Here is a 15,657-nt window from a genome sequence, read left to right on the forward strand (position 1 = left end):
AATAGCATCCCGAGCTCTCCAGGGTTGTTTGAGCGAAGCCCACCTGTATGGTACTTGAGTTGGTAGCCAATCAGGACGCCGTTTGGCTCCAGGGGCTTGTCCCACTGCAGGTGGATGGTGTCGAAGGCCCTCTTGACTATCTCAAAGTACTTTGGGGCGTCCGGCACTTTGTAAACACACACACACACACACAGATACACACACGTGCACACAAAAAATATAAACATAAATATGGGAACTGCCGAGCACGACGAACTTCATTAATTATCCGACAAATACAATATCTAACTTTAACCCTACTCACCATCCTCCCCCTCCCCCTCCCCTCCTCCTCCTCCCCCTCCCCCTCCTCCTCCCCTCCCTCCTCGTCCTCCTCCTCCCCTCCCTCCTCCTTCTCCCCCTCCTCCCCCTCCTCCCCTCCCTCCTCTTCCTCCTCCTCTCCCTCTTCTTCCTCCTCCTCCCCTCCTCCTCCCCTCCTCCTCCTCCTCCCCTCCCTCCTCTTCCTCCTCCCCCTCTTCTTCCTCCTCCTCCCCTCCTCCTCCCCTCCTCCTCCTCCCCTCCCTCCTCTTCCTCCTCCTCTCCTCCTCCTCCGTCTCCCCCTCCTCCTCCTCCGTCTCCCCCTCCTCCTCCCCCTTCTCCCCCTCCTCCCCTCCTCCTCCTCTTCCTCCTCTTCCCCCTCCTCCCCCTTCTCCTCCTCTTCCTCCTCTTCCCCCTCCTCCCCCTCCTCCCCCTCCTCGGCCTCCTAACAGTGGGGGGGGGGGGGGGGGGGGGTTGGTGTGCTGCTCACCTCCCTCCTTGGTGCGAACCTCCACGGTGTTGCTGGGGGGGCCCTCGTGGCCCCTGTTGGCCACCACCATCAGCATCCTGTAGTGGGAGAAGGGCACCAGCCCTCCCAGCACGGCACTGGGCCGCTGGGCGATGCTGTAGAAGCCCCTGGTCATCTTCTCCTGGGACACGCGCAGCCCCTTCAGCAGGCTGGCCTCACGCCAGTAGTACAGCTACAGAGGTCAGAGGTCAGAGGTCAGAGGTCAGAGGTCAGAGGCAAGGGGTCAGATTGAGGAGGATAGAAGATATAAGGATACGGGGCAGAGATGAGCAGAGTGAAGCTGAAGATTATTCAGGATTCAGAAGCGTTTTACCAACAGGTAAACGTGTGTCTCTATGGTCTCGGAATGTGTTGTCTGTGTGTTGTGTAGTTCACCTGGATTCTGCATAGCCCACCCCTCTAACCCCTCCTTAGTACTGTATGCTGCACGGCCTGGCACTTAATGTATGCACTTATTGTATGTCGTATTTAGCTCTTTTAGTTCTTAGTTGTGTAGAATCCTATCCTAGCTATCTTTGTTGTGTACGGGGAATGGGTTAACCTAGTGATTGTTAGTGCTTTGCACTTGGTTCTATGAACATTCTTACTGTACCGACAGTGATATATTGCTGCTTTCTTCTGACAAATGTACTTATTGTTAGTCAATTTGGATAAAAGCGTCTGCTAAATGCCCTAAATGTAAATGTAAAATATTGTTTGTCCGTTTGGACGGGAGTCAAACCTGCATTCTATCACCTTGTACTGCTGCTATTCACGCCATAATAAATATGTGAACTACAACGTTTCTGAAGATAAAACGCATCCATCATTTGAGTCAATGGCCAAGGGAATTGTCCTCTATAAAAGGTTTTATTCTGGTCAATTGTTAATTGTGTATATTCCTGGAATCACATTGGGGTCTAGATGACACAGCATTTACACAAAGTCCTGACCTAGCTTATATGTAACATTGTATTTGTTGCCATTGGCGTGCGTGCATGCGTGTGTGTGTGTGTGTGTGTGTGTGCGTCTGAGCATGTGCGTGTGCCTGCGTGTGTGTGTATGTGAGCATGTGCGCGTCTGAACATGGGCGTGTGCGTGTGCCTGCGTGTGTGCGTGTCTGAGCATGTGCGTGTGCGTGCGTGTGTGTGTTACCCTATACTCCTTGAACTCCCCCACGACCGAGCTGGGGTCCACCGGGTTCCAGTGGATGGTGACCGAGGTGCTGTCCACGTTTGACACGCGCAGGTTGGTGGGGGCGTCGGTGGGCTCTGAGGGACATCGGAGGGCTGCCATTAGAACACGTCTTCTCAAAGCCTCTCTTTCTCTCCCTTCCTCTTTCCCCTCGCCTTCCCTCCCTTTCCCTCCCCTTCCCGTTCTTTCCCGGCCTCGTGTTCCCGGGACGGCCCCAACTCACTGTCCTCCCCGGAGTATCCTGTGGCGACGTTGGAGGTGGGCCCGGCGCCGTGGTCATTCAGTGCCTGGATCCTGATCTCGTAGGGGACATAGGTTTCGGTGTCGTGCACCACGTGCTTGGAGCCCGCCGTGGTCACGTTGCTCCAGGCCTCGCCCGTGTCCTTCCTCCTCCACCACAGCTGGTAGTGCAGGTTGGGGCCGTTCCTTTCCACGTTGAGCAGGGGCTGCACCGAGGGGGAGAGGGACAGGGCGTCACCGGAGGGGAGGGGGGCAGGGGGGCATTTAAGAGCTCCTTAAGGCCATGAGATTTAAGGACAGAGCTCCTTAAGTTTAGAGAGTTAAGGACAGAGCTCCTTAAGGTTAGAGAGTTAAGGACAGACCACTTTAACGCCATGTGAGTTTTTTCAACATTGGCAATAAAAATAAAAACACTCTGCAGAAGAAGAATCTGCAGACCAATCAGGTCCTCACAACCTAGCTAAAGCACTACCAAAGGACAAGTGGCCCTCAAAACAAATCAGAGCAGCAGATTCACTGTACGCACTGAAACACAAGATCAGACACTGATCATATAACATAATATTAATTAAGAAGAGGGCTCAGAACAGCGTATCTCTAGATAGCCTGTCTCACCTCCCAGCTGATCTCATTTTGTTCTCGGTTTACCCAGCCTGTCTCACCTCCAGCTGATCTCATATTGTTCTGATACTCAGCCTGTCTCACCTCCAGCTGATCCCATCTTGGTCTCAGCCTGTCTCACCTCCAGCTGATCTCATCTTGTCCTCAGCCTGTCTCACCTCCAGCTGATCTCATCTTGTCCTCAGCATGTCTCACCTCCAGCTGATCTCATATTGCTCTCAGCCTGTCTCACCTCCACCTGATCTCATATTGCTCTCAGCCTGTCTCACCTCCACCTGATCTCACATTGCTCTCAGCCTGTCTCACCTCCACCTGATCTCATATTGCTCTCAGCCTGTCTCACCTCCACCTGATCTCATATTGCTCTCAGCCTGTCTCACCTCCACCTGATCTCATATTGTTCTCAGCCTGTCTCACCTCCAGCTGATCTCATATTGTTCTCAGCCTGTCTCACCTCCACCTGATCTCATATTGTTCTCAGCCTGTCTCACCTCCAGCTGATCTCATATTGTTCTCAGCCTGTCTCACCTCCCAGCTGATCTCCATGTTGTTCTTCTTGGTGCCCCACCCCTGCAGGCCGCTGGGGATGACGTCGGGTGCTGGAAACACAGAGACACCCCCATTACTCCCTGATCTCCCCCTCGCTCTCCGGGCGAGCGACCTTCCCCACAGGAAGGGGTTTGATGCAACATGGACGACTAATGGACCGTTGATCACGGTAACTGCTATGAGTCTCACGCGCGCCGCTGGTCTTGTAGCGGGGCGAGGGGTGGCTGGGCGCGCTCTGCCCCACTGAGTTGATGGCGATGACCCGGAACTGGTAGTTGATGAAGGGGGAGAGCTGCAGGATGACCGAGTTCAGGTCCCCGGGGTAGCTGGTCAGATTCTGCCAAGAGCCGGGCTCCCAGCGATCCTCCTCATACTGGACCAGGAACTCTGAGAGGGAGAGGGAGAGAGGGAGAGAGGGAGGGGGGAGAGAGAGGGAGGGAGGGGGGAGAGAGGGAATAAATGAACATTAGGATAATATTACATGCTGTGCATTTTTGCAGAGATGTGCATGCGTATCTATGCTTTGTGTGATTGTGATGTGTGTGTGTGTGTGTGTGTGTGTGTGTGTGTGTGTGTGTGTGTGTGTGTGTGTGTGTGTGTGTGTGTGTGTGTGTGTGTGTGTGTGTGTGTGTGTGTCTGTGTGTGTGTGTGTGTGTGTGTGTGTGTGTGTGTGTGTGTGTGTGTGTGTGTGTGTGTGTGTGTGTGTGTGTGTGTGTGTGTACTGACGGGTGATGACGCTGTTGTGGTCGTTTCCAGGGATCCAGGTCAGACGAACGCTACGGACCGCCAGGTCGGACAGGTCCAAGTCCATCGGAGGGTCCGGGCGGTCTGGGGGGAGCAAGACAAATCAGAGGGGCTTTACACACACACACACTCACAGACACACGCACACACACTCACAAGCCCACACACACACACACACACACATGCACACAAATAAACACACAGACACACACACACACATACAAGTACACAGACACACAAACACACACATACAGACGAATAAATACACTTATAAACACACACACACAAACGCACACATACACTCACATGCACACACACGCATAGATCCGCACACACTCATACTCAACCACATAGACACACATGCAAAAATAGACACACACACACACACATACATATATGTTTGCAAACACAGATGCACAAACACACAAGGGTTTGGGGGGGGGGGTAAAAAATGAGGTAAATTAGTGAACCAATGGGAGGAAAAGGGATAATAAAAGGAGGGTGAGAAAGACAGAATGATATGATAATATCTAGCATCAGCCCACAGACCAGACTCTGTTGGGAACGATGTCATCTGGACAAGCGGAAAGGACTTGCTTCAACCAATCTGGACCTAAAGCCTAAAGCCTATCTATCTATCTTCATTCCTACAGTGATCAAAACTTATCCTAATGCACATTCATAACTACCTCAGACGTTGGTCACTCTCTACGACCTGAACCAATCATGTCACCTCCCCAGCCTCATATGGTAGGTGTCCAGAGGCTGGGCTTATCATGAGGAGGACAGCCGAGACCGCAGACCCTTACCAGCGCTGTCATCGTAGGAAAAACACAGGTGTGACTCATAAGACTGACCTGGGGTCTGTTCTATGAACCAGGGCAGACGAGTAGACCACTAGATCACTAGTGTAGTCCCAAGCTGTTCCCTGGTACATTAAGAGACCTGTCTTCACTAGTGTAGTCTCAACCTGCTCCCTGGGACATGAATAGCACATATCATATAAGTGACTCATATCAGTGGTGTTATGAGTGAAGCTGAGTTGGTGTGACGACGAGAAGGGTCTATTGAAACGATGAAGGATGAGAAAGAGTGGAACACAAACTCCAAAGAATGAGAGAAAGAACACAGTGACAGAATAACTAATAAGAGGAAAGCAGGAGATGGTGAATGAAGCATCCACACGTTTGAAGCCCTGTTTTTTTACCTGGGGGCAAGGCGCTAGATACTGAGGGGTTGAAGGAGACTTCCTCTGTCAGGGAGGGGGGAGGGCGGGGCAAAGGTTAAAGTTCACAGGTTAGTCTACCAGCCAATCAGCAAGGTTAAATCTAGCTTGGATTGGGTTATAGTTCACACTACACACATAATCAATCGGACTACTGCTAAATAGTACTACAATATTGTATTGCATGCAAACTACTGTTATTGCTGCTATTACTACTACTGCTATACTCTGGTGACGTAGGGTAATTGAGGCATAGTGTGAAAAGGACAGTGCAAAATCATTAGAGAATACAGACGATTAGTTAGGTTTCACTAGTGGGACATTTTAGGCATTATTAGTCCAAATGTTAGTTTCACAGAAGAGAACTGGACCTGGAACGAGATGTGCTCAAATAGAAGAGCATCATTTACAATATCCAGGGACATATTGCAATGGCTGTAGGTGTGTGGGTGTATGCTTGTTTTTGTGCATGTGTGTGTGAGATTATAGTTCTACATGAATAATTGAGGGAAATATAGAAATAATCAACATCAGATCCTTACACTGAACTACACCAAACCATAGAGGCATTTGAAACCCCTGGCATAACAAAATGTATCTCTGATCTTTGACCGACCATAACCTTACGTTGTGTATGATTATATGAACCCCTTTAGAGAGGGTATATGAAGGAACCCCTATAGAGAGGGTACATGAACCCCTATAGAGAGGGTATATGAACCCCTATAGAGAGGGTATATGAACCCCTATGGGTATACGTAAGGGAAGGGAAGGTGGATAAGTGGTGCAGTCCATTCCCTCAATCTATCCTCCACTATGTCACGAAGCGTGTGCTGGTGCAGAGCGGTGTAGCACTGGAGAGTGTTGAGGCCCAGGGCACCTAGCACGGTGAGGCGGGCGGACGACACGTCCTGGTCGATCTCTGACTGGGCCGTGCACGTGTACACACCCTGGTCGCCCTCGTTGACGTTGGGGATGGACAGAGACTCCTCGTCTCTCCTCAGCCTGGGACAGAAGACCGGGTGGTTACACACTCAGAGGGGTGGCTTCACGAAGCTGAGGGCCCCGGGGGGCCACCCTCCGGACCACCACCCCAGGGACAGAGGACAGGTGGTTACACACTCAGATGGCACGCGGGGGGCTACGTACCTCCACCCCAGGGACAGGGGGCTGTCGTCCTTCAGCCAGGACACGGTGACGGGCAGGCTGGGGTCGGACTTGACCTTGCAGTCGAAGCGCGCCGTGGAGCCCCTGAAGGCCGACTGGTGCTCCAGCCCCCGCACGATGCGCGTTGGTTCTGGTGTGTGCGTGAAGGTAGGTGGTTCAGTCACACACACTCCGGACGGGGAGTAGTCGCTTGTTCAAGCGAGTGCCAGTTACAACACAACATGATTTTAGTTTGTCTACAAACACAGATGATTAGGCACTCATTTGAACCTTGTCGTGTTGTGTTAGGCAGTCATGTTGATTAGGCAACTCATCAGAACACAATGGAAATCTTTGGACAGTAATTCATCGGGATTTCTCCGCACATGGAGCGAGGCTACTGTCACCCTGCAAGTCAATGGAGGCGGCTAACAGAAAGCTAATCCCAGAGAACTCCCCTCACACAATGAGGACTAGGAAAAGAACAACTCGTCTGAGTGGACATCAGACTCATCTGGATAACATTTACAATTAGGGCATTTAGCAGACACTTTTATCCAAAGCGACTTACAATGAGCAGATTTGTCAGAAAAGGGCTCACTCTCGGTACAGTAAGGATGTTGATAGAACCAAGTGCAAAGCATTTAAAATCGCTAGGTGAACCCATTCCCCGTATACAACGAATATAGCTAGGATAAGATGCTACACAACTAAGTACTATAACTAAGTATGACTTCGATACGTGTGTACATTAAGTGCCGGGACGTACAACATACAGTAAGTGCGTAATGTGAGGATAAGACAGTTATACGCCAATCTACTGACATCTATCATCTGACAACATATCCCTTTACGTTCCTCTTCCCTAATGCTTGTTCTTTGGTGTGCCGTCAATAGGGGTGCTGCTGTTGTCTGACCTTTGACCTCCAGGATGACCTGGTTCTCCACGGTGCCCATGATGTTGCTGGCCACGCAGGTGTACGTGCCCTCGTCCTCCGTCCGCGCCCGCTTGATCTCCAGGGTGCCGTTGATGTACACCCGGTAGTGGCCCCCGTCCAGCCCGCTGCCCTGCCCGTTCTTAAACCTGGGACACACAGCATCGTACGGCGGGGGGCCGTTAGAAGGGACCACCGCATACTCTCGCAGATATGATGGGGAATGCTTTGGTTCTCAACACACACTCTCAATTTGGATCTGGCTTTTCTTATTATGTTGTAATAAATGCATTTCACATTCCTTTGAAGAAAGAGGAATGAATTTGATTGGCTACGGTTAATAACAGGGAGTTGACCTTGAGGGTCGATGGCTGATTTAAAAACTACAGAAGGCAAAGCCCAACTACAGGGAGTCCTTCCTCTCTGAAAGGGAGCAGAGAGAGAGCAGACAGAGAGCAGAGAGAGAGAGAAGTGAGAGAGAGAGAGAGAGAGAGAGAGAGAGAGAGAGAGAGAGAGAGAGAGAGAGAGAGAGAGAGAGAGAGTGAGAGAGCAGTGAGAGAGCAGAGAGAGAGAGTAGTGAGAGAGAGAGAGAGAGAGAGAGAGAGAGAGAGAGAGAGAGAGAGAGAGAGAGAGAGAGAGAGAGAGAGAGAGAGAGAGAGAGAGAGAGAGAGAGTGAGAGAGCAGTGAGAGAGCAGAGAGAGAGCAGAGAGAGAGCAGAGAGTGAAGAGAGAGAGCAGAGAGAGAGCAGTGAGAGAGCAGTGAGAGAGCAGAGAGAGAGCAGAGAGAGAGCAGTGAGAGAGCAGTGCTCACCAGCGCAGATCAGGCAGAGGCGAGCCAAAGAAGGGACAGTCCAGGAAGGTGCGGTTGTTCTCAATGACTTTGATCAGCTGGCTCTTGGGACCCAGTATCCTGGGGGCCATGTCTACAAACACAAATCAACAAAAGAGACAGATGATTAACCTGCTGAGGAATGTCATGACGCAAACCATCTCACAGTCGATTCTCGGGGAAGGATCAAATGGGCTCAGTATTCATTGCGTGCTTTCCAGAAACAGTCTGGCTTCCTGCCTCTTTTCATTCATAGTTCTAATGGAGCTGTTGTTTTCAGGATGAGAGCAGGTGTTCTCTGTGCAGGAGGCCCAGCCCCTTGTCCCCAGTGTGAATCCAATGCCAAACACAGTGTTTCTGTGTTGTCATCGATGGAGCTCAGTCCGACCCTGTCATGATTTTCCTGTACGCACGAGTCAGGGCCCCTGAGTAACGGCACTGACACAGCATTACGCAATGTCATGCAAACAAACACACACAGACCCACACACACACACCCACACACACACAGACCCCCATCCACCCACCCACGCACTAGGCCCACTCACCCAGGACGCTGACGAAGGCATTGGCCAGCAGGTAGCCGTGCTGGTTGGAGGCGTTGCACTGGTACACAGCACTGCTGCCGATCTGCACCGAGCGGAAGATGATGGTGTCCCCCATCATCTCACGGCTGGGATTAGGCAAGGAGCCTGGGGGGGGGGGGGGGGGGGGCAATGAGTCAAACCAGCAGAGCAGCAGCATCAAACCATTAAGGTACTTACATGCACTGAGGGGCCCCTCATAGAGACACAGTGTCCTATGGTACCAGTCTGCAATGAGGGGCCCCTCATAGAGACACAGTGTCCTATGGTACCAGTCTGCACTGAGGGGCCCCTCATAGAGACACAGTGTCCTATGGTACCAGTCTGCACTGAGGGGCCCCTCATAGAGACACAGTGTCCTATGGTACCAGTCTGCACTGAGGGGCCCCTCATAGAGACACAGTGTCCTATGGTACCAGTCTGCACTGAGGGGCCCCTCATAGAGACACAGTGACCTATGGTACTAGTCTGCACTGAGGGGCCCCTCATAGAGACACAGTGTCCTATGGTACTAGTCTGCACTGAGGGGCCCCTCATAGAGACACAGTGTCCTATGGCACTAGTCAGAGAGGGTATATTAACCTATAGAGAGGGTATATTAACCTATAGTGAGTGTATATGACCCTGTAGAGAGGGTATCTGAACCAATAGAGAGGGTATATGACCCTGTAGAGAGGGTATATGACCCTCTAGAGAGGGTATATGAACCTATAGAGAGGGTATATGAACCTGTAGAGAGGGTATATGACCCTCTAGAGAGGGTATATGAACCTATAGAGAGGGTATATGAACCTGTAGAGAGGGTATATGAACCTATAGAGAGGGTATATGACCCTGTAGAGAGGGTATATGAACCTATAGAGAGGGTATATGACCCTATAGAGAGGGTATATGAACCTATAGAGAGGGTATATTAACCTATAGAGAGGGTATATGAACCTATAGAGAGGGTATATGAACCTGTAGAGAGGGTATATGAACCTATAGAGAGGGTATATGAACCTGTAGAGAGGGTATATGAACCCATAGAGAGGGTATATGAACCCATAGAGAGGGTATATGAACCTGTAGAGAGGGTATATTAACCTATAGAGAGGGTATATGAACCTATAGAGAGGGTATATGAACCTATAGAGAGGGTATATGAACCTGTAGAGAGGGTATATGAACCCATAGAGAGGGTATATGAACCTGTAGAGAGGGTATATGAACCTGTAGAGAGGGTATATGAACCTATAGAGAGGGTATATGAACCTATAGAGAGGGTATATTAACCTATAGAGAGGGTATATGAACCTATAGAGAGGGTATATGACCCTGTAGAGAGGGTATATGAACCTATAGAGAGGGTATATGACCCTGTAGAGAGGGTATATGAACCTATAGAGAGGGTATATGTAAGGGAAAGGAAGGTAGATGTGTGGTGCAACACAGACAGGAACCACTCACTCTCCACCGGCTCCCCGTTCACCAGCCACTGGACTTGCGGTCGGGGGTTCCCGCTGGCCCGGCAGACCAGCCGCCCGTTCTCGTCCGGCGCCAGCACCAGGTTGGTGGGCTTGTCCAGCCAGTAGGGGGCCCCTGGGGGAGGGACACGGTGTTCAAACAGCACAGCACCTGCTGTCCCCCTGGCCCGCCTCTCCGCTCACACACACATTAGGGTTGTGCTATTTCACATATTCCTTGTGCAATAAATGCACTTAACAAGCGCTAAATCTTGACGGCACTTTCAAATAGCACTAAAGCGCTTTATTTTGTTTGAGAATAAAATGGAATATAATTGTATCAACGAACAGTGGTATTTTATTTTTATTTATTTTTTGGTTGTATTTGGTGACGTTGTTTTGTCTCTTGTCTTTTTATATGTTGTATTTGTGTCATTACCACATTTCCCTTTTGGGACAAATAGAGTACTGAACCGTCAGGTATGTTCCGAGTTCAGGCCACGCACACCCCCCGTCCTGCCTCACCTTTGACCTGCACGTGGATGTTGTGGCGGATGCCTCCCACGTGGTTGTTGGCCAGACACACGTACTCGCCGGCGTCCTCCTCCGACACGCTGACGATCTTCAGTGTCTTGTTGTGGTTCTCGAACTTGACCTTCTGGGCGGGCAGGTCGCCGCCCTTCTTGAACCACTTGATGCTGGGGGTGGGGCTGAAGGTAGACGGGGTTAGGACAGGAAGGGTGTGGCGTGCATGCGTGTGTGTTTATGTGCGTCTGTCTGTTTGTGATTGTGCGTTGGTTTGTTTGTTTATGTGTATGTGTGAATGTGTTTGTGTGTGCATGTGTGTGTGTGTGTGTGTGTGTGTGTGTGTGTGTGTGTGTGTGTGTGTGTGTGTGTGTGTGTGTGTGTGTGTGTGTGTGTGTGTGTGTGTGTGCGTGCGTGCGTGTGTGTGTGTGCGTGTGTGTGTGTGTGTGTGTGTGTCTCACAGTCCAGCTGCGATGCACTCCAACAGGAGCTGCTGTCCTCTCAGCACCATCTTGGAGCTCTCGCTCCCAGACGGAGACAGGAAGGTGGGCATGGACTCTGGGATCCTACGGCCTGGGGGGGGAACACACACACAGACACACACACACACACAGTCAGCCTCTTCCATCAGCACCAGAGATGAGACATCGAGATGAAACAAAACGACGTGTATGTCTAAGTCTTGCAGACGAGCGACAGACATGATATTAGTGATGAGCGGTGGCTTTTCTTCTACAACAGCAGCTGGTCTGGTTAATCTAGACCTTCCTTTGGTCCGATGGCGAGATAGGCATCATGGGTATTAAAGACTGTGTAGTTCAACGCTCTAAGGTTTCGGCAGCGGGACGTTTGGCGGACGAGACGGCTCCCCCACTACTGGAACTGCTCCAGGACCTTCTCATGCTTCAGAGGCTGATTTAAGGCTGTTTAAGCCTGTGTGTCTTGGGGGGGGGAGGGGGGCATTATCTCCTGGTAATGAGTCACTTGTGGTCCTCTGGTTCAATGCCAACACAGAAGAACAGTTGGTCAGCATGGCCAGGACTGCTGTCAACATGTTAGCTCTGTAAGCTTCATTAAAACGTTATTATTTCAGGGCCTGGTCCTTTCAAATGAACTCTCTTTAGTCAAGACATTGGAAAACTAATGTAGTGCAGTTCCCTCCCTGATAATGAAACCAGAGTCATGACGGAGCTATAGTCATGTTGTGTGCTCCACTGTTTGGTCCACACTGCCAAGAGAACTGAACCAGCCCGTGTGAGATTCAGGCAGAAAATATTGCTTTATTGTGTTTTTTAAATCGTCTCTTGATTCTCATGACTCTGCTCTCTTTAAATAGATTCTTGACCCTCATTTGATGGCTCAGATCAAAGCCTTGCTACAAAGGGATGGTCAACATCCCAACACGGTTTAACAGCAGAAGCCTTGTAAGAAGGAGCCCAGGGGTAGTCTGTCGCCGGTCTTCCTTTGTGATGCAGATCTACACGGGATTCAAGCATCTGTTAGCAGCACCAAAGGCCGGCAGAAACAGACAGACGTGGGCGAGAGGGCCCATTGTTAGAGATATCCTGAGCAACAGCAGAGAGAGGAGGAGGAGGAGGAGGAGAAGGAGGAGAAGGGGATTAGCAGGGACCACCGCCAGGGGACATTATGTATGCCGTGGGCACGGACGGTAGCCACGGCAACACAGCCCACATCCTGGAAACCTGTGGCCATGGCAACAAACACATACAGCTTATGCTGTTCTTTTGTTAGCATCATAAGGGTAAAGACAGCTGGACTCACTTAAATGTACAATTAGGAGAGGCACATTTATGGGAATTTTAAGGTAGAAAGGAAGTGAGGGAATAAGAGCGATCCTTGTGTGTGTGGTGTGTGTGTGTCTGTGTGTGTGTGTGTGTGTGTGTGTGTGTGTGTGTGTGTGTGTGTGTGTGTGTGTGTGTGTGTGTGTGTGTGTGTGTGTGTGTGTGTGTGTGTGTGTGTGTCTGTGTGTGTGTGTGTGTGTGTGCCTGTGAGTGTGCGCCGTAAATGTGTGAGTCCCACACGTGATGGCAGCTGTCAAAACCATACTGCAACTCTCTCTCAGCTCCACACACATTCATTCACACGCACTCAAACACACACACACACACACACACACACACACACGCATACACACACACACATTCAGTGCACGCGCCAGAGGGTGATCATGGAGTCAATCTACATACTCTCTGATGTATGACTCTCCCCACGCTGGCGCCATTAAAGCAGAGTGAATATTCATGTGTTGTTATTGTTTACGACCGATGCGCTCCCAGCAGTGTCTCCCTGCGTGTTTGGACTGCTCTGGCCCTGTAAGCCCCCTCCTGGCCCCCACTTGAGGTGCAAATCCCCTGTTCTCCAGGGCCCGCCCGCCCGCCCCCTGGGCAGCAGAACATATGCTGCCACTTTCCCTGCAGCTCTGTCCCCGTAGAGCCATGTGCCCGTCAGGCCACTGCCCTAGAGGCAAGGCCCATCACTCTGTGTGTGTGTGGGGGGGGGGGGGATTAAAAAGGGTAATGGCTGTTCATTTGATGATGATTAAATTGTCCAATTACCAGTGAGTCAAATGGCTTTGGTCTGTGCAGCCTAACGTCGCCCAGCCTGGTTATGTAGGAGGCCGAGGTGGAGTCATGAAGATCCAGCATGGACCTCCTCCCATAACCGCTTTACCTCTTTCACATCAACCTCTCACGCTACTGTTCCTGACAGATCTGGGACATATCAAGTGTGCACGTGCACACACACACACACACACACACACACACACACACACACACACACACACACACACACACACACACACACACACACACACACACACACACACACACACACACACACACACACACACACACTTATATACACACTCACACAAACACCCACACACAGCCCACGTTTGGTTTCTATAATTTGCTTTTCTAACCTTTTCCAGATCTAATTCCCAGAACAGGCCTTAAGGCACGTACAATAATTGTCACATTTTTCTTCCACAAAAGACAGAAGTATAGCTTAAATCAAACTCAAGGTTCAGCCATTACTATAAGACTGACACAGTAACCTCACTATGTCGCTCTGCATGGGATAGCTCGTGTTTATTGTCTGTTCTGTTTCACCGTTGACTGAAATACACGTTCGCTAGGGTTAGATGATGCCTAGGACACGTTAGAAACGAGGGTGTGCTGCTGCTCTAAAGACAGTACAGTGTTGGTTATTCGAAGACTCTAAGACACATTTGTGAGTTGATATCATGTCTCATAAGCGCATGGGCGGAGTGTGTTAGCTTGGCAACAGGACAGAGGGACAGAAAGCGGAAGCCGCCCGGACAGGAAGTCACTCACCACCATACGGGTCAGAGGAGTTGTAAGAGGAAGTGTCATTATACGGCTCCGCTGAAAACACAGGTAACGGACACAGTGGGGGGGTCATTGCTCCGCCCCTTTTTGTATATCTGACCCCTCCTCACAATACGTGCCCCAGAGCACACAGGTTACCATCCCCAACGGGAACCGCATGAATAGGAACATCCAGGAAGGCATTGTATTACAACTAAACACATTTCACTCTCCTTCAGCACCTCTGTGGAGCAACCCAGAAAGTACAAACCAAAAAAAATAAGCAAAGCATGTCATGTCAACACGTGGCCTCTAGATGGGGTGATATCATATTTCATATGGAGGGAGTAAGCTGTTGAGAGAAGAGGAACAAAGGAGGAAGAATAATCACATGATCTCTCCGGGATGTGACCAGGGTGGATGTGTTTCACTGCTCTTTGTGTGCATAGTGTCCTGGTTGTGGGCAGTTTACATGAATAAAGATCACACAATATGTATATTTCTTTCACAGAATCCCTTAATAATAATATTAATAATAATCATGGGAAAATAATGTTTTTTTCTAAAATCCAACCCTTTAAGTATGTCTTAAAGAAAGAACAATCGAACAAATACAAAATACAACATTGAAACTCAATACAAAACCGTAGAACCAAGAGTCCACCAACCAATATATATTTTATTTGTAACCAATAAAATATGAATAGAATATATATAAATTAAATGTTGGGCAGAGCTCCTGGCAGTCATGTGTATAGTGCTGACCACTCTGTATCCTGAGAGAAGGGTATCTCCTGGACTGTGAGAACAGTGTTAGTTTAACCTCTGGGTGTGTGTGTGTGTGTGTGTGTGTGTGTGTGTGTGTGTGTGTGTGTGTGTGTGTGTGTGTGTGTGTGTGTGTGTGTGTGTGTGTGTGTGTGTGTGTGTGTGTGTGTGTGTGTGTGTGTGTGTGTGTGTGTGTGTGTATTTACCACTCTGGACTTTGAGGGAGAAGGGGTTCTTCTGCTGGATGGTGTGTGTGAACAGGAAGCGGGCGTTGCAGCTGTAGTCGGTGTGGGCGTCCTTGGCCAGAACGTTGGAGAAGTACAAGTCTCCGTTCAGACCCATGGACACACGCCTGTCCTGGGGGATGGGGATCATGGCTGAGAGAGAGAGAGAGAGAGAGAGAGAGAGAGAGAGAGAGAGAGAGAGAGAGAGAGAGAGAGAGAGAGAGAGACACACACACACACACACACACACACACATATTTTAATCCACTGACAATATTGACATATTATATTAGTATTAGACACACTGATTATTAAGAGGGCTGTCAAGAGAGAGTTTACTGGTTTAAACAAGAAACAAGGAAAATGTCACTTCAGTAGCAAAGCTAATTTCAGACTAGAATCTCGTTGGGGTTAGACTCCACAACTATGGTCATCAGCTGAGCTGTTGACCTATCGTTGACCCTTCGTGAAGTG

At 49.9% G+C, this 15,657-nt stretch overlaps 1 protein-coding gene across 19 annotated transcripts in view; it reads right to left on the minus strand.

Moving 5' to 3' along the window:
- Positions 1 to 15,657, minus strand: part of nfasca (neurofascin homolog (chicken) a) — a 69,994-nt gene that overhangs the window by 28,419 nt on the left and 25,918 nt on the right. For 12 of the 19 annotated variants that reach the window (XR_009527587.1, XR_009527586.1, XM_060062083.1 and 9 more), the window contains 18 exons: positions 15,166 to 15,336; positions 14,201 to 14,251; positions 11,303 to 11,414; positions 10,842 to 11,026; positions 10,321 to 10,452; positions 8,836 to 8,979; positions 8,270 to 8,381; positions 7,442 to 7,608; positions 6,528 to 6,675; positions 6,259 to 6,383; positions 5,361 to 5,405; positions 4,136 to 4,237; positions 3,599 to 3,796; positions 3,389 to 3,459; positions 2,223 to 2,445; positions 1,961 to 2,076; positions 788 to 998; positions 44 to 166 (listed from right to left, as the gene is read on the minus strand). Coding sequence is in view for 17 of the 19 variants with exons in the window: in XM_060062083.1 (XP_059918066.1) it covers positions 44 to 166; positions 788 to 998; positions 1,961 to 2,076; positions 2,223 to 2,445; positions 3,389 to 3,459; positions 3,599 to 3,796; positions 4,136 to 4,237; positions 5,361 to 5,405; positions 6,259 to 6,383; positions 6,528 to 6,675; positions 7,442 to 7,608; positions 8,270 to 8,381; positions 8,836 to 8,979; positions 10,321 to 10,452; positions 10,842 to 11,026; positions 11,303 to 11,414; positions 14,201 to 14,251; positions 15,166 to 15,336 (2,436 nt within the window). In the remaining 2 variants the exon portion in view is untranslated. The remainder of the gene's footprint in view (positions 1 to 43; positions 167 to 787; positions 999 to 1,960; positions 2,077 to 2,222; positions 2,446 to 3,388; positions 3,460 to 3,598; positions 3,797 to 4,135; positions 4,238 to 5,360; positions 5,406 to 6,258; positions 6,384 to 6,527; positions 6,676 to 7,441; positions 7,609 to 8,269; positions 8,382 to 8,835; positions 8,980 to 10,320; positions 10,453 to 10,841; positions 11,027 to 11,302; positions 11,415 to 14,200; positions 14,252 to 15,165; positions 15,337 to 15,657) is intronic. The other 7 variants (XM_060062080.1, XM_060062099.1, XM_060062090.1 and 4 more) reach the window with 3 other exon arrangements.

Source organism: Gadus macrocephalus, chromosome 1, assembly GCF_031168955.1.
Source record: "Gadus macrocephalus chromosome 1, ASM3116895v1".
NCBI lineage: Eukaryota > Metazoa > Chordata > Actinopteri > Gadiformes > Gadidae > Gadus > Gadus macrocephalus.